Below are 23,849 nucleotides of genomic sequence, written 5' to 3' on the forward strand. Positions count from 1 at the left end.
TTCAATGTTAGTGGGAGTGGGTAAACTAAGGCCTACATTAACAACTGGATCACTTAACGTAAACACACTTTATCTATGGTTAACTATACCATGAAAATCACACTTTGAATATGTGTATATATAATGTGTGGTGAACAACCGTTACAACGAAACTTTTACCACGCAGTATTTACAACACAAACCATTACAACGCATTGCGCTGGGGCCGCTCTAGGATAGGGAATAAGTTTAATTTACTATCCAATACCTTCCCTAGTGTCCACGGGGACTGGTGTTGGAATAGTAAATTAAACTTTTCACTATCCAGCACCTCTAAGCGCTATGCGTTGTAAAGGTTTGCGATGTTAAAACCGCGTTGTAAAGGCATTCGTGGTAAAAGCATGCGTTGTAACGTCATACATCCATAATGTGTAGATTGGTACATGTATTAAGCAAAATAAAATGTAGCGGCAGAGCGTCACCACCACCCTAGACTTCATTTCCCATAATATCTCCAGCAGGTTTGTGTTCACCCGAGAGCTCTCTTTGTCACTGTTTTCCAGTCTTTCTCTTTTTCATTCTTTCTATGCGTACTGCTTTTCTCTCTCTTGCTCTGGGTCAAAGCCTGATGATAATAAATAAGGCCCGGTCTCCCAAAAATAGTACAGGTGCCCACTACCTGCAACCACCAGCTCAACATAAGCAGTACCTACCGGATCTATTTGTGGTGTTTGATGTGTTACATTATAACCCCCTACTCAATAGCACTTAGCACATGAAGACATAGAAACATACAGCGTCCACGTTCAGGTCATTTGTGACGGTCAGACTTAGGCTGTGGTTCTGTCCATTAGTATCAGCTAACATGTCCACTCCAATGGGTCAGCACTGTCACCAGGTGCCTTCAATGTACATCTCCTCTCCTTGGTAAATCTATTTAACTCATGTAGGGTCTAATGCTTGAAGTATGTGAATGATAAACAGATATTTGCTAAGGTGCAACTCACTCCCAACTCATTTAATCTGCCTGAGGGCCAAAGGAGAGGTTGAATGACCTTCAGTTTAAGAAGCATCTTCTCTTGGCTAACTGTGAAACACTCCTACCATTTTTAATAGGCCCCTAAGCTAGAAATATGGAAGTTGTTGGCAGTGAAAGATGGCCCTTTTGCATAATGTTCATGACTTAAATCATTTCCACACTATATCTCTCTTACCTTATATGGGCAAACAGGTGAAAAAACTGCTGCTGTCCCAACTGGTTGTATGACGTTGCAACGCATGCTTTTACCCCGCATGCCTTTGCAACACAATATTTTACCCCGACTCGCTGTCGGGGGTGCACTGGATGTTGGAATAGTATAATTTACTATTCCAACTCCGGTCTGTGCAACAGTAGGGAAGGTGTTGGAGTTAAATCCAACTCCTTCTACCCCCTACAGCAAGCCATTTTCATTGCAACGAATGCGGGGTAAAAGCGTGCGTTGTAACGCATGCGGTGTAATGGTTGTTTCCTGTCCCAACTACACAATTTCTACAAATATCCACAGAGGCAAGTGGTGTCAAGCCGACTTCTGGTCTGGGTTAAATGGTTCAGATGCTAAGATATTAAAGGTAGAAGTTAACTCTCTTGTCTTGCCTAACAGCTGGCACCACGATTCCTTGGGGCTCCGTCAATCACAGTCTCCCCGGTTAGGAATCATGGACCCTGTATCTAATCCTCTCTTATAACCGAGGCGACACATAGATAGCATCCTCAAGACTTTTCCTCATATCAAACAATCACAAGCAGATGGGAGATCTGTCTGGGAAGCATCCCTTTGAAATGGGTTGCCAGTTCAGCTTTTCTGAAAACCTTAATTTCTGTCACAAATCTAACACCTATGTCTATACCACACAGTAAACTTCCAGCTCTTAATATGAAACCTTCATATTTTACAGGCTACCTTTTTTGTTCTTCAAAAGGATAGGAGGGAGGTGGAAGCAGTGATTCATTCAGCTTCCAAAACAACAATCTTATCATCAGGAGGGGGAGGGACTAGGTGTTGTTGACCAGTTACGTATCCACTGAACACAGTTTTCTTTCTTTTAATCTTATCAATTTCCTAGCTGATTGTGTTCAATAAAGTTTCTTGTATAGGACAGGAGATCATTTTAACTCTGGTCCATCGACACCTGATACCTTTTTATTCACCTCCAAGATGCCACTGGTTCGCAATCCTGTGTTATGTAAAACCACATGACATAATAATACAGCAAGTTTTATATATGTTCTATTGGGGATGTGATTATTAAGGGGGAGCTGAAGACATTCACGATGCTGCAGGCAGAGTTTGGATTACACCACACACAACGATACAAACACCTACAGCTCGTACATGCATGGAATGCGCAGCAGATATCACTACAGGACATACCGGAATATTCACCTCTAGAAGGGAGACTCCTACAGGAGCAGATGGTACACCAGGCAGTGTCTCTCACGTATAGAACCCTCACTAACAATATGTTGGGAAATTTGGCGAAACTCAGAGGGATATGGGAGGCGGAAGTAGGGCAACTAGAGGACTTAGACTGGGAGCTGATACTGATGCACCCCCGAGAAGTGGCCATTAAGTCAAGGATGAGGCTGATCCAATTGAATGTCCTACACAGGACATACTTTGATCGAAGGCGTATCCACAAGATGGGTAGGATAGCAGACGCCACATGCCTTTGATGCAATGCTGAGCAGGGAGATTTTTACCACACTATATGGTCCTGTGACAAGATTCAAACGTATTGGTCTCACATCTTCGCGGAATTGGGGGAGGTGCTGGGAATAGAGCTAACACTAGACCCGAAACTGGCGCTACTAGGAATGGTGACTGACGTAGACCTGCCACGCCCACATATCATTTTCCTGGTGTTGGCACTAGTGGTAGCGAAGAGGGTCATTGCGAAATATTGGGGGGTGGCGGAGCGGCCAGAGATAGAGGAATGGAGGAGAGGTCTGGACCTTTATATGGCAGCGGAACGGGTGACATACAAAGCTAGAGGCTGTCCAAAAAAATTCCGAAGGATATGGAGTAAATGGAGACAATACCATGGCTTGGAATTGGGGCAAATAGGAGGCGTCCCATAGAGGGGTAGACGGCGGAGGTAGGAGAGGGTGGATACCTGATAATGACGATTGCCTGTGCGAGGCGGAGACGGTGAATCATTCGAAGACTCCGTACATGTGTGATGCTAAGTCGTGGCATGGGGGGGGGGGGGCGAGCACCAGTATACTATGCACGAATGTAATAGATGGACCAGTGACACATGGATTGATGGACATGGGTGCTGACTGTCATCCTTTGTGGGGGATGTGCTTCTAGTTTTGTGGGGGGAGAGGGGGGAGTTGTGGGAGAAAATGACAAAAGCAGGATTGTGGGGTTCCATGTGGAGCGAGTAAACTTTGAAAACTTGCACGCTACTGGAAGAAAAATGTGTTGCCGCCCGGCCCCAGGGTTGTGGGCACAACGGCTGTGGAATAATAACTCTATGTAAGTCTGATATGCTGGTATGGGTTCGCCACACCTATATTCTTTTCATGCCTACACAAAAATAAAGTTAAAAAAAAAAAAGTTTTATATATGTTAATTATCCAAGCAGACTGCAAGTATCTACTTAACATGTGTGGGTGGGGCTGAATTTGATATACTTGGGGCTAGCTCAGATGATTCTATGTAAGCCAAGGGTGTAGACATTATGGAGGACTTGGTTTTGGCTATGTGTCACTATCAACAGAAACAGTTTTGAGTGATGTTCTTAAAGTCGCTTTAGAAAAAGATGTGAAATTGTGCATGTTGGTAAACAGTGTGTGAGTATGAATGGTGTTATTGATGGATGTGGGTGTGTGGGTAGGGTGTGCATGAATAGTGAGTGTATAAAAGATGTTGTGGATGAAGTTAAGTGTTTATTGTATAAACAGTGCACTTGAATATTGAGTCTGTAAATGGAGTGTGTTGCCCCTTTGAAGTCTCAGCCCCTCCTGATGTTAGCCCTGCACAGTGTACACGTGTCCTATGCCGTTACCCATAACCCAGCACTGCTGCCCTAAGACCCCAGTGCCCAAAGACCCCAGTAGTATGCACCTTTGACAGCAGAGCACTCCTGACAATGAAGGATTCATGTAGTCTGAGCTCTTTACTGCAGTGCCCTATCACTCCAGCAGTATGAACTTTCCACAGCAGTGCCCTGTAACTTCGTAAACACTCCGGAAGTATGAGTTTTCACAGCAAATTTAAATGTAATTCTAACTTTCCCCATTTATAGAACCTTTGTCCCTCTACAAAATAAATCTACCTTGACCCAAGAATGTTCCTGTCACGGTTTTTGTGTATATTTGTTTTCAAATTCTTTTATTTTGTTTTGGGTCAAATATAAATCATGTCATTGTCTGCCTGTGAATGCCACTGGAAGAAGAAGTGTCATAGATTTCTAGAACCTATGCCAGCCTCACCGTGGACGCTAGACTTCCTGTTCAGGAACTGCAATTCTCTCTTCTGGCAGGAGAAGTAATCCTTGGTTCTTCCACGAACTAAACATTTCCAACTAGCAGTGTGCAGGACTGAGATGACATGGTTAAAAGTCTACTCCATTGAACACAAACCCATTTATTCATCCATAACTACTTATTATAGATCTAGCCTGAGCAGGTTAGACCCGTATCCAACATGTTGAAGGAGCTATTCTGAATTGTATCTGAACTTCAGCCCCCTCGCGCCTTGTAGACACGTGTTTCTCCATCACAATCACTATGTTATGACATAGCCTCTTTTAAATAAAACATCTCGAAAATCTGAGAAATCAGTACCAGTTATGCAGTCCCCAAACAAGAAAATGTTTTTAGGTCCTACGAAACATAGCCACCTAAAACTCAACTCAGACAAAACGGAGGTACTCATCCTAGGATCTTCCCCCTCAGCTTGGGACGACTCCTGGTGGCCTCCCGCGCTGGGCGCAGCACCCACACCCACAGACCATGCACGTAACCTTGGCTTCATCCTAGACTCCTCTCTCGATGTCCAGACAAGTCAACGCCGTCTCGTCCTCCTGCTTCAACATACTTCGCATTCTCAAAAAGATCTTCCGCTGGATCCCCCTCGAGACAAGAAAGACTGTCACCCACGCACTGGTCATGAGTTGACTGGATTATGGTAACACACTTTACGACGGAACCACAGCAAAATTGCAGAAAAAACTCCAGTGCATCCAAAACGCGTCAGCGAGACTCATATTAGACATCCCACGCCTAGATCACATCACCGGACACCTAAAAGACCTCCACTGGCTTCCCGTTAACAAAAGAATTACTTTCCACCTTCTCACCCACGCACACAAAGCCCTCTACAATATAGGACCCGAATGCCTCAACACTCGACTGTCCTTCTACAAACCCACCCGCCAACTAAGATCGTCCAATCATGCCCTCGCCGCAGTCCCGCGCATCCAGAAATCCACCATGGGTGGCAGATCCTTCTCCTTCCTGGCTGCCAAGACCTGGAACTCACTCCCCACTCACCTCCGCCTTACTCAGAACCACATCTCCTTCAGAAAAGAACTTAAAACCTGAATTTTCCACAAATAATGAACCCCTCCCCCCAGCGCCTTGAGACCCTCTGGGTGAGTAGTGCGCTTTACAAATGCCAGAACTTGAACTTGAACTATTATCACAGAGGACCAATTACTAGAGGCCATAGAAGACAACACCTTTCAGGCTTTCCAAAAGATCTCTCCCCAGCCCAATGTGTGAAACTTCTTTTCTTGACTAACTGCGTAACACTCCTTCCCTTTCTTTTTTTAACAGGTCTCTCAGCTAGATATATCTTTCCAGCGTTATGGAAATTAGCAGTAGTGATGTCTCTGCGAAAGATGGCCTTACTTAATCTGTATGATTTAGATCACGGCCACCCTATTTCTCACTTTCCTTAGAGGGGCAAACTGATGGAAAAACCAGTGCTCTCCCAACTAAAGAAATCCACAGAGGAAAATGTCTTTAAGCAGCCTGTCTGGTGGGCAGAACATGTGTAGCCACTTTCAAAACCATTGACCAAAACATTCACACTGAAAAGGGTCGATTTTGCTGGCACTCCCCCTGACTGGACAAGAGCCTTCTTTTCAGAGAGATCTCAGATGGTGACACCACCCTCTTCTCTGAAGAAACAGTTCTAGGCTGTGGTGTCCCACAAGGTTCCATCCTCTCACCTTTCCTGTTTAATCTTCAAATGTGAACCCTCTGGATAGCAGGGGCCTGATTCTTTACACAGGCATATGAGATCCAGCTCATGTTTTGTCTGCCACATCCAGGGATTCAACAACCACACACCCAAGGCATTAGTTCACTATTGTAAGTCCTATCAACATGGTGTTGGATGGATAATACCTAAATTCTACCAAGACATGGTTTTGCTCCTGTCCTCAATGAAGACAGACACAGAATGATGGGTTCTCCAGCTGCACCATTCAAAGCTGATATGCAACCTGAGGCTGCTTCTGGGTCACACTCTGTCCCAATTAACCTTGGAGGTTGTATTACTCTAGGTCGCAGGTCTAAATATTTGGGAGTAGGAGAAAGTTTGGCCGGGTTGGATGGAAAGTTTGAGTGGTACTATAGATCCTTATTTGAAATCAGGGGGTTGCCAATTTTCTGTCGGGGAACAGACAGCACTATGTGCGGTTAACCAAAAACAGTGTAAGAATCTGCCCTAACATCCTTCTCTCTTCTTCCCACAGGTCCTGGGAGGCCTGCTGCTCAGCTTCGGACTATGGATCCTCTTTGACAAAAACAGTTTTTCAGCTGTGATAGGTGAGTGGCAGAAACAACCATTATTAAGGGAGAAAGGTGTGTGGTGTGCAAAGGCAAACGTGGATCCAGGATACAGCCGCCAGAACACATAATGTTTAGAAAAATGCCAAGTACAGAGGAGGAACAGCAATGCTTTTTATTTACATTCAGAAAAACTGTGCCTTTACATGCAAATGGCCCAAAGGGTGGTAGTAGTTTGGCCACAATAGACCCACTGGAACACACCTCATATGCATTAAGGAAACAAATGCAGAGTGTCATTTAACATAGCAGATATTAATATGCTAAGTTTTGTTCAGATATTTAGTTAATAGTTTTGTAAAATGCTGCACTTCACACAGACAACTTCAAAGTACTGGAACTGAAAGAATGTTAGAGTCCAGCTAGATGAGAGGGTGAAACCTAGTCAGGCATTCTTCTGTCCCTCGGATGTAGGCAAATTTACTTTAAAGCGTATTTGGAAATGTTCGTTTTTAGATGGCTTGTGAAAGGAAGATTCCATTTGGAGAGTGGGGCTAAAGGTAATCCATAATTTAAGGCCTCGGACCACCAGCGAGCTATCTCTATATTTGCTTCTCACACAGGGGTATTATCTGATCAAGTAGGCCGTTGAGGAATGTAAGTTTCTTCCTAGAGCACAGTGGGATAGCAGTTTTTGAAGATGATGGAAAGAATGCTTGAATTAATCTCAACCACTGTCGATTGTTCAGGCCCAATGCTAGATCATCGTTTTTCACCCACCTTGTTATTCTAGACAGAGACCCACCATATGCAATTCAGTCTTGGTCCTTCTCCTGTAGGTACAATTCAGACCGAACTGCCAGGCCTGGTCCCCTCCAGATGGGACAACAACAACCCCAGACCCGTTTTTACCTACTTAGGGCTTGTCAGTGAGGTATAGCTTGAGTCCAGGATGCGGCCCGAGTAATTACCAGCCGCTGAAATTAATTCAAGTATTCCGCCCTATACTTTCTTGTTTGCTTTAGTTTTTGACGGTAGTCTGGCCCTTTGCTCTAGTATGGCTTATGCATAAAGTGCAGTGTTTTCAACTTGATCCTGAATTCCACCAGAAGCCAGTGGGAGTAGTGTGGTTCCTTTGTATAGCAATTTAGGCTAGAACTGCAGGAAGAAGGAGAGTATCACAAAAGAGCGGATTTGGGTCAGGCCTGGGCATTGTATGGAGTATGGATTTTATACGATGCATGGGAATGTTCAGATTGCGTGCTCCTGTTTTTAAACTAGTGTATGCGTCTTTCCACAGTTTCACAGTGTTCTTGTATCAAATCTCAAATGAGGCCAATGGGCAGACAGGGGCTACCTGGCTCATGCAGTGGCGGTTGAGGGTGTTTGCCTCTGGTGTCCTGGGGCCTGTCCTACTAGGGCTCTGCAAACTGGGCCAAGTACAAGCCATCTTGCACTTGACTCTCAGGATATCCAGGGTGATGAAGCAAAGGCTTCTCAGCTGAGGTAGCGTGCGGGATAAGATCTCAGAACTCAACAGTCAACCGACGGACACAAATGGTTGTCCAGCCCAGTGCTTATCTGTTTACTAAAGAAAGTACTTTATTCTCATGGCAAAATTAAATATTACACAATTGAATAGCATTCAGTAGATCAGGACTAGGACTGAACAGGACTGGTGCTGTAGGTCTATCCTGAGGCTCTGGTGGGTGAACCTTTAAAGGGGCATGGCTCCCCAGACCACCCCAGAGGCTGGGATAGTCACAACTCTGTCAGGGGGCGTGGTGCTGATGGATGGGTAATGAAAAGTACTTGGGGCAGTCATGACCTGTGTGGGTGGGTGGGTTGTGCAATAGGACCCTATCTGTTTTTGCAAGATCAGCGCGGTCCTTGGAATTCTGCAGACATGAGTCTAGATATTCCAGACGGAATCCGGGGGTCAAACCTTTACTTCTTTTACTGACGAGAAGGGAGGGGCGATTCCCTTTGCATGACTATCTGACCTGCACTGCCTCTACTGTAGAGCTCCTAGCTGACGGAATGATCCTGTACCTGAGGTAAAGCACGGCGATCAGCACGCAGGTCAATTGGGGAGGCCAAAGACAGAAGAACCCAGCAAGCCCAACTATATCCTGCTCTTGCTAGCTTATAAATGTGTGGTTGTATTCCTCATAGAGGTGTATGTGTTGTGATCGTAGACTATTATTCCTGGATGGGCTTCATCCCATCAAGAACATCCTGCTAGTGTTCAATGGTCGGAGTTTAGCCCTCACCTTTAGATATAACTGACCACTATTGCGCAGTTCATATGTACGTCACCTTTGGTTAAGAGCCGAAGTGCATTACTTGCTGCTGATGAAACACAAGATGGAAGCATGTTTTTTGACTAAAGGGACTGCGTATATTTGGGGACAGGCACTGCACACACCCAAGTTCATGGCTGCTAGTCCACGCCGGGTAGGACATAGTGGGGGTTGGTACTACCTACGCCCAGACCTATGGCCACTTCTGGACCCCAGCCAGCACCAGGACCCACATGATACATTGTTTATTTAGCCTTCCCTGTTTTCCCATCAAGAGCAATACAGAGCCTCAGAGACACTTTTATCACCAGCAGTAAACTCCAGCCACCGATTCATAACTCTCATCTGGGGCTCTTAGGAAAGGCTCCTGATTTGCATCAAAGGCAGATGATGTACCTTGAGGCTGTATGATTCCAGACATGGTGACCATCATATGAAGTCTACTTGAATTTTGGGTGCAGTGTACCAGAAATTCGATATCTCTTAACCATTTACTTCACAGTTGCCACAGAATTTTACTGAGCTAAACTTAGTTCTCCTCTTTAAGTAGCTTTTTTAGGCACTTGTAGGGAGTGGAGACGCTCACACTGGTGCACAGTGTGTGTGAAGCTTGCGCTACCGTGGACCGCCTAGGGTTTCCGGGATTTCAATGCAGCACTATGCCAGTGCCGCGCCCAGTTCTGTTTTCACCCCTGCACCCAGTCATTGTCGGTAAGAGAACTGCTCCTACTCTAGATAATGTGAAATCCTGACACACTTTGCATGACCCACCACCAGTGCTTTCAATGGAAATGATGAAGTGCTGGTAGTGACTTAGTGGTGGGCGAAACTCGCGGAGTTTAACTCCGCAGACATAAAAACTCTGCAGAGTTCCTCAGGCGGGGGGAAATTGGTAACTTGCGCTGCTCGCAATGATTTTTAGCGCCAAGAGGTTGTTCCACGCTGCAAAATGAGCGCAAATGGCACCTGGCGGAACACCAGCAGGCGCTGCTTCTTGCCTAGATTTTCTACATGAGCAGCAGCTTTCGCACTGCGAACGGTCATGACTGTCAGCGTCGAGAAAAGCACACTGGGTGCCGCTCTCGCACCTGAAAATAGCGCATGGGGGTGCCATTTCTCACTCGGCAACTTAATGTTGGCGAGCTGCAGCCAAGAAAAAACGTTGCCATGTGGCGGTTGGCGAAGTTTTGCGAGAACACCGCGTTACAAGCGTAACGCAGAGTGGGCAAAACGGATTTGTTGTCCACCCCTGCTTACTATCCACAGTACTCGTTTGCTCATGAGAAATGCTGGTATTTGCCCATTAAATGTATTGCAGCAGAGCTGGAAAGTGCAGGTTTCTCCCTTTCAAATTAAAGAAGTGCTGGTGCTTCAGTACCAGACAATACCTGCCCATTTAAAGCACTTCCCACCACTCTTGAGGCTTCTCGTGGCGTCTCCCTCCAGGGAAACACAAACACGCCCGTCTGCCAGCCAGCAGGCGACGTGTAGATCGGGAGCCGGAGAGCACGCAGCAAAAAACCTGTATATCAGGACACGTTTTAGAGATGGAATTTCTTCTAGAAATGAGGGTTGTTTTGAGGATTGCCTCTCCCGGTTGTCACTCTGGGCTGATAGGTGCTGCTGGCCCTGCGCCTAGAAGTTGGCAGTGAGAGCAGTGACTCCCCCCCTGCCCTTGCCTGTCTCTTGTCGGACGATCCTTGTTTAACTTGCTCTACGGACTAGGTTTTGTTTGGCTAGGTTTGCAGGGAACGTGTTCCCTGGAAATCTTGACAGCTGGAAGGCATCCTTTCAAAGGCGCAACAAGTTCGTGCACCTGCCCATGACAGTGCTGGTTTCCATGGAGACCTCCAATTGCGGGTGGGAACCACTTGACCCCCGGGGAAGCCATGACTGGGTTGAGTCACAGAGCTTTGCTAGAGGCGTTGCCATAGAGGGGGGATCCTGTGAGGAGGGTTTGGAGGCTGGGGTAGGGAGGCGAGGGTGGGGCGCGGTTTCGGAGTTTAGCAGCTGTTTTCCATTATTTCTTCATCACTCTCCCGTGGGGTTTACATGTGAACACTCACTGTCCAAGAAAAGTTGTCTACCAGCCGCTATGGCTCCTTAAGCAAGTGTTATACAGACGCCTGTGACACTTTCTACATGGCCTGCGAAGGATCAAACCTATTCGTTAAATAATTCTCTAAAAATGGTCAGGCTGGTGCCTAGCCCCGATAGATGATGGCCGAGCAATTTATTCGTACCCTAAACTTATAACGTATTTGCCCAGAGGCCCCATCTAGTGGTAATGGTGGGAATAGCACGTTACTGTTTCTCGTGAATGGGAGATTTTAGTTAGGGCTCCCAGTTTTATGGTATTATTCCCACCATTACCACTAGATGGGGAGTATGTACTGGATATATATATGCCATTTGAGTTGCAAAAAGGCCTCTGGGCAAATACGTTATAAGTTTAGGGTACGAATAAATTGCTCGGCCATCATCTATCGGGGCTAGGCACCAGCCTGACCATTTTTAGAGAATTATTTAAGAATAGGTTTGATCCTTCGCAGGCCATGTCTTTATTTATCCATATTTAACTTCAGACTATTTTCCTGTATTCATCCATTTTTATTTTGTCTTTTCTGTATAAATGAAGCTGCACTGGGTATTTTTGCACATTTATTTGAATGATAAATGTGTACTCGCATTTGATGTCCAAAAGGTGTCAGCAGTATACAGTGCAATAGCGTTATCTGAAAACACTTGCATTGTAGAATAGCATAAGTAACTAGATCTGCACTTAATTAAACTTAATTAGAAAATCTATTGTCTTTTTTCATCTTCCCTACCTCTCAATCTGTCCACCTACTGACCTGGCACTCGTGATTGACAGTAAAAAAAAATCATCCAAAGAAGATCAATTTTCCGTATTTTTCTGTATTTAAAAATAAATACAGACAGGAAAATAAATAGTTTTCTGTCTGTATTTATCTGGAAAAATCGGAAAAATCGGAAAACTGGGAGCTCTAATTATAGTGAAGTAGTTTGAAAAACATGATGATGATTCCGGCTTTAGATTTGACTCGAATGCTCGGAGGTAGCGCAGTCTTCTCACCGTAGGCAAGCTGAGTTCCTTACTAATGACACAACAAACCGTTTCTATAGGGTCTTTTTTAGTGGTTGATTCAATTCTTTCCTCTAAAGTATATAAAAAGTGACCAACATTTCAAATAATATAAATATACTAATATTACAAAATATTAATAATGTAAGTATATTATAAATAAATAAAAGTATACTTTTTGATATATAAATATATCAACATATACATATATAATATATAAACAATATAATATAAAATATCGCCACTGGTAATCACTCAAGACCGCAGTGTTACTTTGAACAACATGCCACCACATATTGGACCCAGCCATGTGCAAATCGGTCTTGAACCTGCTCCAGTGGGAACAGTCCAGCCTAAACTGCCAGTAACGGTCTTCCTTGAGCCAGAAAGCAAGTACCCAGGACCAGTTTCCCCCTTGTTAGGGCTCATCAGCCAGGTACAGCTTGGTTTCGGTGACACAGTGTGCATTGGACCAGCGTCTGGGCATACCCATTCTACTTAGGGCGACAAATTAAAGTATACAAAAAAGTGATGGATAGAATGCTTGAATTCATCTCAACCACTGGTAATCACTCCGCATCCCACTCCATCATTATTTTGCTCTCTGTGCCACCTCAAATTCGACTTAGCACATGTAAATTAGTCTTGACCTTGATTCAATCAGAACTGTCCAGCCCGAACTGCCTGTGAATTCTTTCCTCTGCACATCGAGTGAAGCACATCATTTTGCGAGACGTTTTAAATACTTATTCTCTCAATCACCACTGTTTCATTTTCCATCAGAAGCATTTAGAATGATTTCTGATTTGATGGATGACATAAAGTACTATACATTTAACCAACAAATATACATTTAATGTTATGGTCCCTAGAATGAAGAGCAATATGGAGGCAGGGTAGTAGGTTGTTATTGGAGTGAGGCCAAGTGTGCCCAGCTTCTCTTTTATAGGTAGGGCGATATGGCTGCTGACGCTTGTTAGGGATGGGTTTGCGCCCAGTGTTACCTTTGGTTGTACAGCTTTACTCTCCAAAGAAAGGCGTTGATGATGGACTTGGAATCTTGTTGAGGAACTTCTGGAGTCCTCCGACCCCAGTATCCTTCAGCGTAGCTGCACCAATTTAATCTCTCACACCTTGTATGTGTCTCTGTGGTATTGCTTCTAGGTTGTGTTGGGGTTACATGTGCATCATGTGTGGATTGCTGCACGATGGCCAGTGAGCCGCTAGATAGTCAGCCGTGGAACACTGTGGGGTGAGTGTGTCATGGTCAACGAGTGCTGAAGACTTGATCAAGATACTGGTGGTGTGAGCAGATTGTCGCTGGTTGCTTCGGAGGACCCTGGCTGCTTCTTGAACTTTTGGTGCAAGGCTGTTGGTCTGACGCCAGTCATGGTTTGAGATTACCATCAATGCATTTGTAATGGAACTGGGAGGATGTTTGTACCTATTGTGTCCCCCTTAAATGACATGAAAGTCTCTATTGGCTTTAACCGATGCTCACAAAACCAGTTTGCTGTAAGACATCGATGATTTTGATGTAGCAAGTGGAAAGAAACTTTCTAACACTTGTCAACGTTTTTTCCATGAGTTCACAGAGCTTCTTCCATGGTGCATCAGGGTTTGTTTGATGGTGACTGGATGGAAATTGTATCCCCGTAGATCTGTGAGTTGCTGGTGCTGAACATCTTTGGCCTTCTTGTCACAAGCAGCGCCCAATTAGCTGTGAGTCCAACCTGATTCAGAAAAGGGGGCTGGTGATGAACAGAGTGTCTGAATTAAGCAGACCACTCTTACCCAGTCCAAAGATCAGGGCTTGATCCATCACCGTTTTTTAGCTCACTGCACCATCCCAGCTCAGAACTTGGCTATATGCAAATTAGTCTGACCCTGGCCCAGTGCATCATGGGAACAGGGCAGACCAAACTACCAAGCCAATTCTTATACTGGGAAGGAAACAAGCTACCGGGGACCGGTTTCTGGCATTTCAGCCGTCTTCGGCCCGGGTTGCTTGAATCCTGATGGTGCAATGAGCTAGGGACTCACATCTGAGTATACCCTTCCACGCTTATGGTGGACAAAAATGATTCAGAAAAGGGGGCTGGTGATGAACAGAGTGTCTGAATTAAGCAGACCACTCTTACCCAGTCCAAAGATCAGGGCTTGATCCATCACCGTTTTTTAGCTCACTGCACCATCCCAGCTCAGAACTTGGCTATATGCAAATTAGTCTGACCCTGGCCCAGTGCATCATGGGAACAGGGCAGACCAAACTACCAAGCCAATTCTTATACTGGGAAGGAAACAAGCTACCGGGGACCGGTTTCTGGCATTTCAGCCGTCTTCGGCCCGGCTTGCTTGAATCCTGATGGTGCAATGAGCTAGGGACTCACATCTGAGTATACCCTTCCACGCTTATGGTGGACAAAAATGATTCAGAAAAGGGGGCTGGTGATGAACAGAGTGTCTGAATTAAGCAGACCACTCTTACCCAGTCCAAAGATCAGGGCTTGATCCATCACCGTTTTTTAGCTCACTGCACCATCCCAGCTCAGAACTTGGCTATATGCAAATTAGTCTGACCCTGGCCCAGTGCATCATGGGAACAGGGCAGACCAAACTACCAAGCCAATTCTTATACTGGGAAGGAAACAAGCTACCGGGGACCGGTTTCTGGCATGAAATGCCAGAAACCGTTCCCCGGTAGCTTGTCTCCTTTCTGGTGAAGAATTGGCTTGGTAGTTTAGTCTGCCCTGTTCCCATGATGCACTGGGCCAGGGACAGACTGATTTGCATATAGCCAGGTTCTGAGCTGGGATGGTGCAGTTAGATAAATAACGGTGATGGATCAAGCCCTGATCTTTAGACTGGGTAAGAGTGGTCTGCTTAATTCAGACACTCTGTTCATCACCACCCCCTTTTCTGAATCGTGAGTCCAACCTGCGCAGACTGGCTTCATTCTCATAAATAGATGGCAAAGGATGACCTCAAGATTCCTGGTGTAGTGCAGAAAGAAGGGGACTTGCCAAGGTGTTCAGCAGAGTATGATATTCCGATTGTGTAAAACTACAAGTATGTACCCCACACCCCTAAAGATGGAGTCGTAGATCTGTTAACGGCCATGGATGTATGCAGCACCTGGAATATTCGTCGACCAAAGTAATGTTTGAAAGTGTAGTTTAATACAGTAGTATGGGAGATGGTAGTGGTCTGGTTAGGCGAGTCCGGATCAAGCTTTTCTGTTTCAATATCCATCCCTTGTTGGCCTCTTCCTTATTTTCGGACCCGATGTCCTTGTCAAGGTCACCCTCTGCTAGTGCCCCCAGTCCCAATGTGTGCATTAATGTATACCTGTCCCAGTTTGTATGTCAGTCTCTCTCTCTATCCCAGCGTCAGTCTCCTACTGTCCTTTGACCATGCCACTCTGCTGGTCCCTGTGTGTGATCTGCACAGGCCCTGCCTGTGTCTCCTGGTAGTGTTCACATTTCCCTTTGACAATGTCTGCATTTTTCTTAATCAAAGTCCATTTATCCCTCTGCCAGGACCCCTGTCTCCTGTTCTTTCTATCCTTGCTCCCCGGTATGGTGTCCGTGTCTCTCTGCTGAGTGCCTTTCTGGTCATATGCGACTACTTGTAGAAGATTGAGCATATCTTATTTTCAGAGATACTGTGCAAATGGGGCATTTTAAAGTGCGTTAAGCAGTAACATTTGTCATATGTGTTATGACTGACGAACAACTTTGCAAGAATGAGTGCTGCTGGTTCCCGTCTCCCTTAGTAAAGAAAATATTACATTTCCACTATGTTCAGAAATTCAGCTATTTCCAGGTTCACTTGCCCAGCAGCAGGTACTGCCACTTTCGTATGATCCACAATCAATATTTCCAGTTTCCTTAGGCCCTTAACAGGCATTGCCATTTTCCACATATCCAGTAATCAGCATTGGCAGTCCCACATGCCCAGCTGCATTCGGTGCAGGTATGTGGGGTGAGAGCGGGCCGCGGCCGCACCACCGCGTTTACCTGCTCCGACCACCTCGGCACAAACCCACTAGTAGATATTGAACTTTTCACATGACCTATGACACATGTTGCAAGTTTAGCATGCTGAATAACAGGCATTCCCAGTTTCCACATTCCCAGAATATAGGCGTTGCCACTTTCAGATGCTAAGCGCTTCTATGCTACTTCCTGGCCTGGCTGCACCTCGCTGCAGTGAGAGTAGCCTTGGCCAGAAGGGCTAGAACTTTGCCACAGTTCCACTTCTGCATGAAGTTGAGTTGCTGGGCTGGGATGCCTCGTAGTAGCGCAGTGTCAAATTTACAAAAACATAAGTGAAGGGGTCCAAAGTTTTTCTTTCCAGCCCACAGCCGAATCTGGGGGCATATTACCAAGGACCTTATCGCTGCTTTAGCGGGAATTTTCCCGCTAAAGCGGCGATAATTTTATCGCCCTATTACCTAGCTGTCGCTAACACCAGTTAGCAACAGCTAGTAGGAGATAGCGATCATCTTGGGGCCCACTTTGCATGTCAGCGATAATTATCGCTAATGACATGCAAAGTGGGTGTGCCAAGATGTTAGCGACTGGAAACAGTCGCTAACATCGCTATCTCCTATTACCTACTTTTGGAGATATTCGCGCTATCTCCAAAAGCTAACGCCTTCCCAGAGCGGTTCTTAGCCATGTTATCCAATGGTAGGTGGATAACATGGCTAAGAGCATTAGCTCGGTAATGCATAAATATCGCTGACTTTTCAGTGATATTCATGCATTTCGGCCGATTTTTATCGCTTAGGAGATAAACCTTGATAATAGCAAGGCTTCTAAGCGATGAAAATAGGTTAAGCACGGCGATATAATTATAGCCGCTAACCAAGCTTAGCGATAATTATCGCTTATTCTTGGTAATATGCCCCCTGCTGATTCTGCAGTTGATACATTCCAATGCTGAATTGTCTTAATTCCACCTCATGCTTCTTTCTTTCTACCCCCTTCCTTCCTATCTCTTTATCCTACTCTTGGAGTGTAGTTTTCATACTTGTGTTCTTCCTTTGTCACTTTTTCTCACTCACTCTTTGTCTTCCTCCTTCTTTCGCCCTTTTCTGACGTTTTGTCTTTTGCTCTATGTTAAGGTTGCATCGCAAAAAATGAGTCCCAGTCTTTAATAATGAGTTTCAGTGCCTAATAGCTGCAATCACATGCACCAATGATGCACTATACTGTTTAAAGTCCAGGCCTGAATCTTGCAGACAAGGCTGTGACTGCAGGGATCTGAGGCTAGCCAGACCTGTGTGCTGGTGGCAAGTGGCAATAGTGGGCACATGGAAGCTTTTTCTGAGAATGAGGATCGGGAAATCCTTGTTACGGGGCATTTTGAGACAGAGAATATGTGTTTGTACTACTGAACATCTTCACCAACAATATCAAGATACAAGTATATCAAATACAGAATATTGAGGGCCAAAATATTGAAACATAAGTTCATATAGGGAAGTATGGATTTAGTATTCCTAATTCTGCATCTGTGTACCTTGAGGGTGTGTGTACAGAGTAGGTACATGTATGTGGAGTTAGGTAGAGAACATCTAGACTGATTTACCTTTGAATATTTATTTCAATACTTAATATTCTGTCCCACTGATATTGTGGGTTTGAAATTCAGGGGGCACACTGAAGTATCTTACTACAGGACACAGCCAGACAGACCTGCCAATCACCTTCATGTCCTGCTTGCATTACTTAGTCTCATGTAACACTGCAAAGCCAGTCTAAAACATGGATAGCTGCTTGAACCACTGCTGCCAGGTCCGATGGGAACTTAACAACTAACCATTGTTCCTCCTGAGGTGGACTAAACAAGGCCTACATCCATCTATCCATCTAGCGCAGTGTTCCTCAAAGGACGGCCCTGGGGCCACTTGCAGCCCTACTGATCTTTATATGCGCCCCCTGGTTAAAATTGTATACACCCTTGGTATCTAGTTGCATAAGTAATCTGAAATTTTTTGCGATAAACGCGCCGATGTCACTAATTCACATGCCTGTGTGATTTACTTCACTTATCTTCTAAGAAGAAAAGTGAAATAAATCACACAGGCTTGTGAATTAGAGACATCGGCTCGTTTATTGCTAATAATTTCAGATTACTAATGCAACTAGATACCAAGTGTGTATTCAATTTAAAGAGTGGTCCTATCTAGTTTGCGTTGGGACCCAAGCCAACCCTTGTTAAAAAGCAGCACTAGGTTGCTGTTAACTTTAGAAAACACTAATGCTTATAAAGATATTAAATAAATGGGAAGCAATCAAACTGAAGTAAAAAAATAAAGAAGCACAGAAGCTGAAGTGCATCACTTGTCTTTAAAAATTAAAGTGTTCTTACATTTATTTTGCAACAAACGTGTAAAAATATAACAAAGTCCCTTGAAAATTAACAATAAATTATGCAAGTGCATTGAGATTTGTTTTTATTTTATTTGACAGTTTTCAAACAATAATTTAGAAACATAAAATGTATGCCCAAGCCTCCCCTTCCCGCTGCCTCCATTCCCCCAGACAATAATGCCAATACGCAAAGTAAAATAAAACAATTGCACATTATCACACAGTGTGGTCAAGTGCGGAAGTTGGGATTGCTTGCAGGTGCAATTAAGCCACTAAATGTGTCACTCCCCTACTCCCACCTTACACCACCCAAGCCCCACCATACTAGCATCAGTGCGGTCCATTCCCCCCCCAAATAGTTTTGCTTCTGCAAGTTCTGCGGAAACATCTATTTATGCTTCCCTCTAAAGTTCAAAGCCATGGTCTAACCTGTGAATGTTTGTCATTGAAGAATATAACGATTCGCTATTCCTGGATCATATTTTAAAGAAATATTGCCCACAGTGTGCCATACACAGTAATGCAACGAAGATGATGGCCTGTTCTTCAAGTTAAAAAAGAAAAGTCCCCATCCTTCTTTGTCTCTTCTTGTGTGTTACAATCTTCTGAGCTATTCGTGGTCATAGTTGTCAGTAAGTGCAAAGCAACATTTACATCCTACTGCTAAACACTACAGACAGTTCCTCTGGAATAAGAACCCTAGCAACCCCTGTCTTCTTTATGGCATGACAGGGCCATTGGAAACAACAACTGCATACCTACAGTACAACTTAAGGGGTCCCCAGTTACATACGTGCTATAAGATTTTTTGCGGAGAAGTGTGGCTCAATGGTTAGAGCGGCATACCCTGATGCAGAGGGCTGGCCCGGGACCAGGGTTCAATTCCCCGCCTTGGCGGGTCTTGGGCTCAAAATATTCCACAGACCTGATAATTCTCGCCTCGGTGCCTATTCCAATCATGGAGTCCCATGCTGCAACTCTGGGCAATAGCTTGCTTAATCTCCACAACGGCCCCCACAACGCTAAGGATGCCTGGCCTCCACCTTGGGGGTGCACAGGAGTGGACGCCTCACAGGGAAAGCCAGGATGGGTTCCACAGTGGTATTCGTACAAGCGCCTTGAAACCATTGCGGGTGAGTAGTGCACTATACAAGTATCAATTTACAATTTACAATGCTCTCCCTTCCATATTTGGGCTAGTCCTTCAATTTTCCCCACTCCAGATCTCATTACTTTAAATTTGCTGAACTATTCTCCCCAGCCACTTATAAATGACTCTGTCTCTTTTTTTAGGTCTCGCCTATGCAGCACGCATGCGCTGCATGGGAAGGAGACCTTTAGCAATGGGCACAGCTTTGTGGGCAAAATCGTGCATGCATTGCATTGCTTTGAATGGCTACGCACACATGTTAGGCGATTCCCTTGCGGGAGCGAGCATCCTGGCGCCATATGTTAACAATTATGGTGCCTTGCTGCTCGCACCCGCAAGGGAATCCGTCGCAGGCACCCCTCCACTCTCCTGCTGCGCGAGGCGCCCCCGTTTCTTCTTGTTACAAGTTTTTTGATCTCGGGAGGGAGTGCAGGTGTTGATGAGCCCAGCACAACTCCACTTTGCAACTTAATTGCACGTTTCTACTCAAGTTTTATTTGTTTTACGAGGGTTTTTTTAACCATGTGTTCACCGAGACCCGAATAGGGTCTCCGTATGCAACTGCTTCTGTGAAGAAAGTGGCGTGGGCATCGTGAAAGAGAAAATACAAGATTCCAACTCCGATTTTTTTTTTTTTATAAATAAAAATCCAAGTGCATGTGAATGAGACAGTGACTGACAATATCAAGCGAAAAGTTTGGAAAGCAACGGATCTTACAGAGAAAGTGTCAAGCCGCTGTTTTTTTCCATCTTGTTCAAAATCATTGCAACTATGCCCGTCGTGTGCTGCAGTTTTTTACAAGTTTGTTTTTATTGCTACCCCTAAACCAAAGAGAACAGCGGGGAAGTACATGGGTACTGGGTCGCAGGTGAAAAGGTACAACAGAAAGCACGGGAAAACAATGAATTTTTTTTTCAATAGCATTTGCATTTTTAAGATAAGCATTCACATTTCCTATGTTGTCCAGTTATTACAAGTCTTTCTACCACTGCTGTGAAGTAAAATGGCAGAAAACACTGTTAAGAGTAGTGCTTATCTGGGAAGAATGTGCTATGTGATAGATTGCACATTTATTTTTCAGTCAGGTGAGGAGTGCGCGTTTATTTTCCATTATGCCGAGGCAGAGAGGAAAGTGCGTGAGCTTTCAGCAGTTTCTTCGGCCTGGCACAAGCTTTCTTGCTCTGAAACTGCTACACCCTTTAATTGCGCTGGACAATTATATACAGTTTTAGAGCATATCTGAGGATTCATCTGCGGCTTTAGCAGCGCATTGAGTGTGACAATGTTGTATGGGGCACGGGGTCTGTTTTCGATACTGTGTTTTTGACTATTTCATTCACCTGTTGCTAATTGTTACTAGAATACAAACGTTGTTGCATTTTTCTTTTCATAAGAGGAGGGTCATGGTTTGCAAGTCGGCCTAGTCAGGAAGGTTTTCAGTTTTCAATTAGAGGTGGATAATTACCCCAGTCCCCCGCCAGTCCCCCATGCAGCCTTGTTCACGGAATGGAATGTGCCTTGCTGACTCAGCTGCCACATGTGGAGTGAGGGATGCCGAGTGCGGGGTGGAGGTAGCAGGAGGGCGCCTGCACCCAACTTGGAAGCACAGAGCTGAATTTGCTCTTCTCCTTCAGCCCAATCCTGCCCAGCCCCCACCCCCATGTGTCCGGCAGCTGCTTTCTATTGTCTATTGTCCCCTCGAGCTCCTCCCGGCAGCCAAGGCTTCTTCCTTAAAGGCCTCCGTGAATGGTGTAAACAGGGCATGTGGGCCATTTAGATGATTTTATTAACCAGTGATGGACTTTGATGCAGCATGTGACATTGCTGTCCTGATGGGCTTTGTTAAAAGTGCACATCCAGCACTTGCAGTTGGTCGGCGATTAGGTGTATTTTTATTGTTGTAAGGAGTACGTATTTCTTAATTGCTGTTGTTTTTTGCGCAATGAACACCTTTACTCGTTCGTTTTTATACATTCTGAGTGTTTCTGTGTACATGAGTACACTTGTGTGAAATATAGATTTATCTAAAGAGTTCTGAGGAACGCAGCTATCTTTGTTGTTTTGAGGTCAAGCGGCCCAGTTTGCTAGGGCCCATGTTGATTGTTCAATGGAGTAGAACTGAAACTGCTGAAACAGAATTTTCAAGTGACATGTAAAATAGTTTGAGTTGGAGGTCTTTGTGCCCGTCTGTGTGCTGTGCCTTGACTACATGTGCAACCTGGGGTGCGTGTGGCGCCGAGTGTGTGTGTGTTGGGTCGTGGATTGTTTCCAGTTGGGGATCGCCACCTATTGCAGCCCTCCACTAAATGCCTGAACTCGTGTCCACCTGTGTCAAAATGCTCATGGCCCGTTGTCAACAAGCCCGGTGTGATAGCTGATTGTACAGCTGCGCCTCTCTTTATCCACGCTGGGTGGGGGCGCTGGCCATTCAAAGCGCATATAGTGATCGGGGCTGAGTAAACAAGGGCAGTTTGATTGTTAAACATCCAAGAATCCTGCCTTTTCAATGCCACCCAATCTTGACGAATGATTGAACATTTAAATATTTCCAATTCCCATAACTTAGTAAGTTACCAGGAAATGTAACTGGTCCAGCCGAGCACAGCGTCTTTAAAGAGCGCTCGTTGAACCTGTCTGGTTCACAGGTTGTATCCACCATCCAGTAAATCCCATACAGATCGCAGATACAAAAAATACAGTCTTTGAGTGTGTCTAGTCCTGAACCCCCATCTTGATGAAAGAGATTCCAGCCAAGGAGCCCCATTCGTTTTGAACTTGCCAAGCACTTATGTATAATGCAGACATCAACAGTTCACAAAACATAGCTACCAAGTGTCCTCAGGTCACATATCACACCCTCAACCAGTCCCAGCTTTTTAGCCCAAATCATATCACATGCTGTATATTATCAGTCCATAAAATGTTAAAAGTGAAACTAAAAGTACCAGAATGAAGTGTTTTGGTCAGTTTAAGCCAGGGCAGTAAAAGTGTTTAGCCATGCAACAGTTGATGTTGTTGCACCAGGGATATTTTGCTGCATAACTAAATACTTATAAGGTCCCAAAGGCGAGACTTACTGACTATGCCAATGCTTGTCTTTGGTTGTATTGAACTCTATAATGCAGAAACGACAACAGATAAACCATACGTAGGACATATATTAAATTAAAATACCATAGTGAAGGTTGGCTACTAAGCAAAGTAGAAGTAAGTGAGTGTGCTGCCTGCAATAAAGCAGAACTTTGAGTCTTTAGTGGGTGTGAGGGAAATAGAGTTATGGCATCCACCCTGGTTGGTCCATGTGTTATCCATTCTGCCCCTTGAGTTATCTCCTGTTTCTCTTCCAGGTGAAAATTCTACCCTGAAGATCTGGTCCTATTTGTTCTCCGGAGTCGGGACCTTCACCATGTTGTTGGGCTTCCTGGGCTGCCTTGGATCACTCAAGGAAATCAAATGCCTGCTGGGATTTGTGAGTACTCAGTCCTTTCAATGAAATACTTGTATAGCTTGATATTGGCTTCTTACCAGGGAATAGGGACATTGGGAGATCTGCAACAGCCCTGGCTCTTTGAAAAGATGATTGAGGCATCCATATGCCAGGAACAAGGTTGACTAACTGCTCCAGCTCTACTAGACTTTCAGAAGACACTGGTTGCCTGAAAATATCTCTGTGGGTCAGCCTGCCAGGCTCCATGGTTTGCTTTCAAACTCTTCATCAGCCACAGTTCATCACAATGTGTTATCGCCCCAGGTGTGATCATCCTATCTATGCTGTACCACATACCCGAGTGCGGTCCTTTGGGTTGTCACTGAGCCACAATTCCTTGACAGTGTTTAGCAATTTCTCCAAGATCCTCGCAACCCTCAAACTCTAATCCACATTTGTGAGGGACCTCGCCTGGCCTCCAATCTACAAAGACATTTATGAGGATGAGAAGTTGTACTCCAGTAGTGCTACTTTGCGTCCTCATAAATCCCTTTATGCATAGCACACAGATGCCCAATCCCTATTAGTAAAAGTGCACAGTCCTTTCTATTCACACTAAGTATATATGCAATTCAGTGAATATTCTCATTTTAGAAGTTTTGGGGCTGATTGACCAAGTGATTTATGAGTGTAGGTGAAATAGTCCTCAT

At 44.9% G+C, this 23,849-nt stretch overlaps 1 protein-coding gene across 1 annotated transcript in view; it reads left to right on the top strand.

The window, feature by feature from the left end:
* Nucleotides 1–23,849, top strand: part of LOC147701696 (CD82 antigen-like) — a 208,604-nt gene that overhangs the window by 141,965 nt on the left and 42,790 nt on the right. Inside the window, exons 3-4 of the mRNA XM_086930329.1 lie at nucleotides 6,736–6,808; nucleotides 23,060–23,181. Coding sequence (XP_086786455.1) covers nucleotides 6,736–6,808; nucleotides 23,060–23,181 — 195 coding nt within the window. The remainder of the gene's footprint in view (nucleotides 1–6,735; nucleotides 6,809–23,059; nucleotides 23,182–23,849) is intronic.

This window comes from Lissotriton vulgaris, chromosome 7 (genome assembly GCF_964263255.1).
Source record: "Lissotriton vulgaris chromosome 7, aLisVul1.2, whole genome shotgun sequence".
NCBI classification, from domain to species: domain Eukaryota; kingdom Metazoa; phylum Chordata; class Amphibia; order Caudata; family Salamandridae; genus Lissotriton; species Lissotriton vulgaris.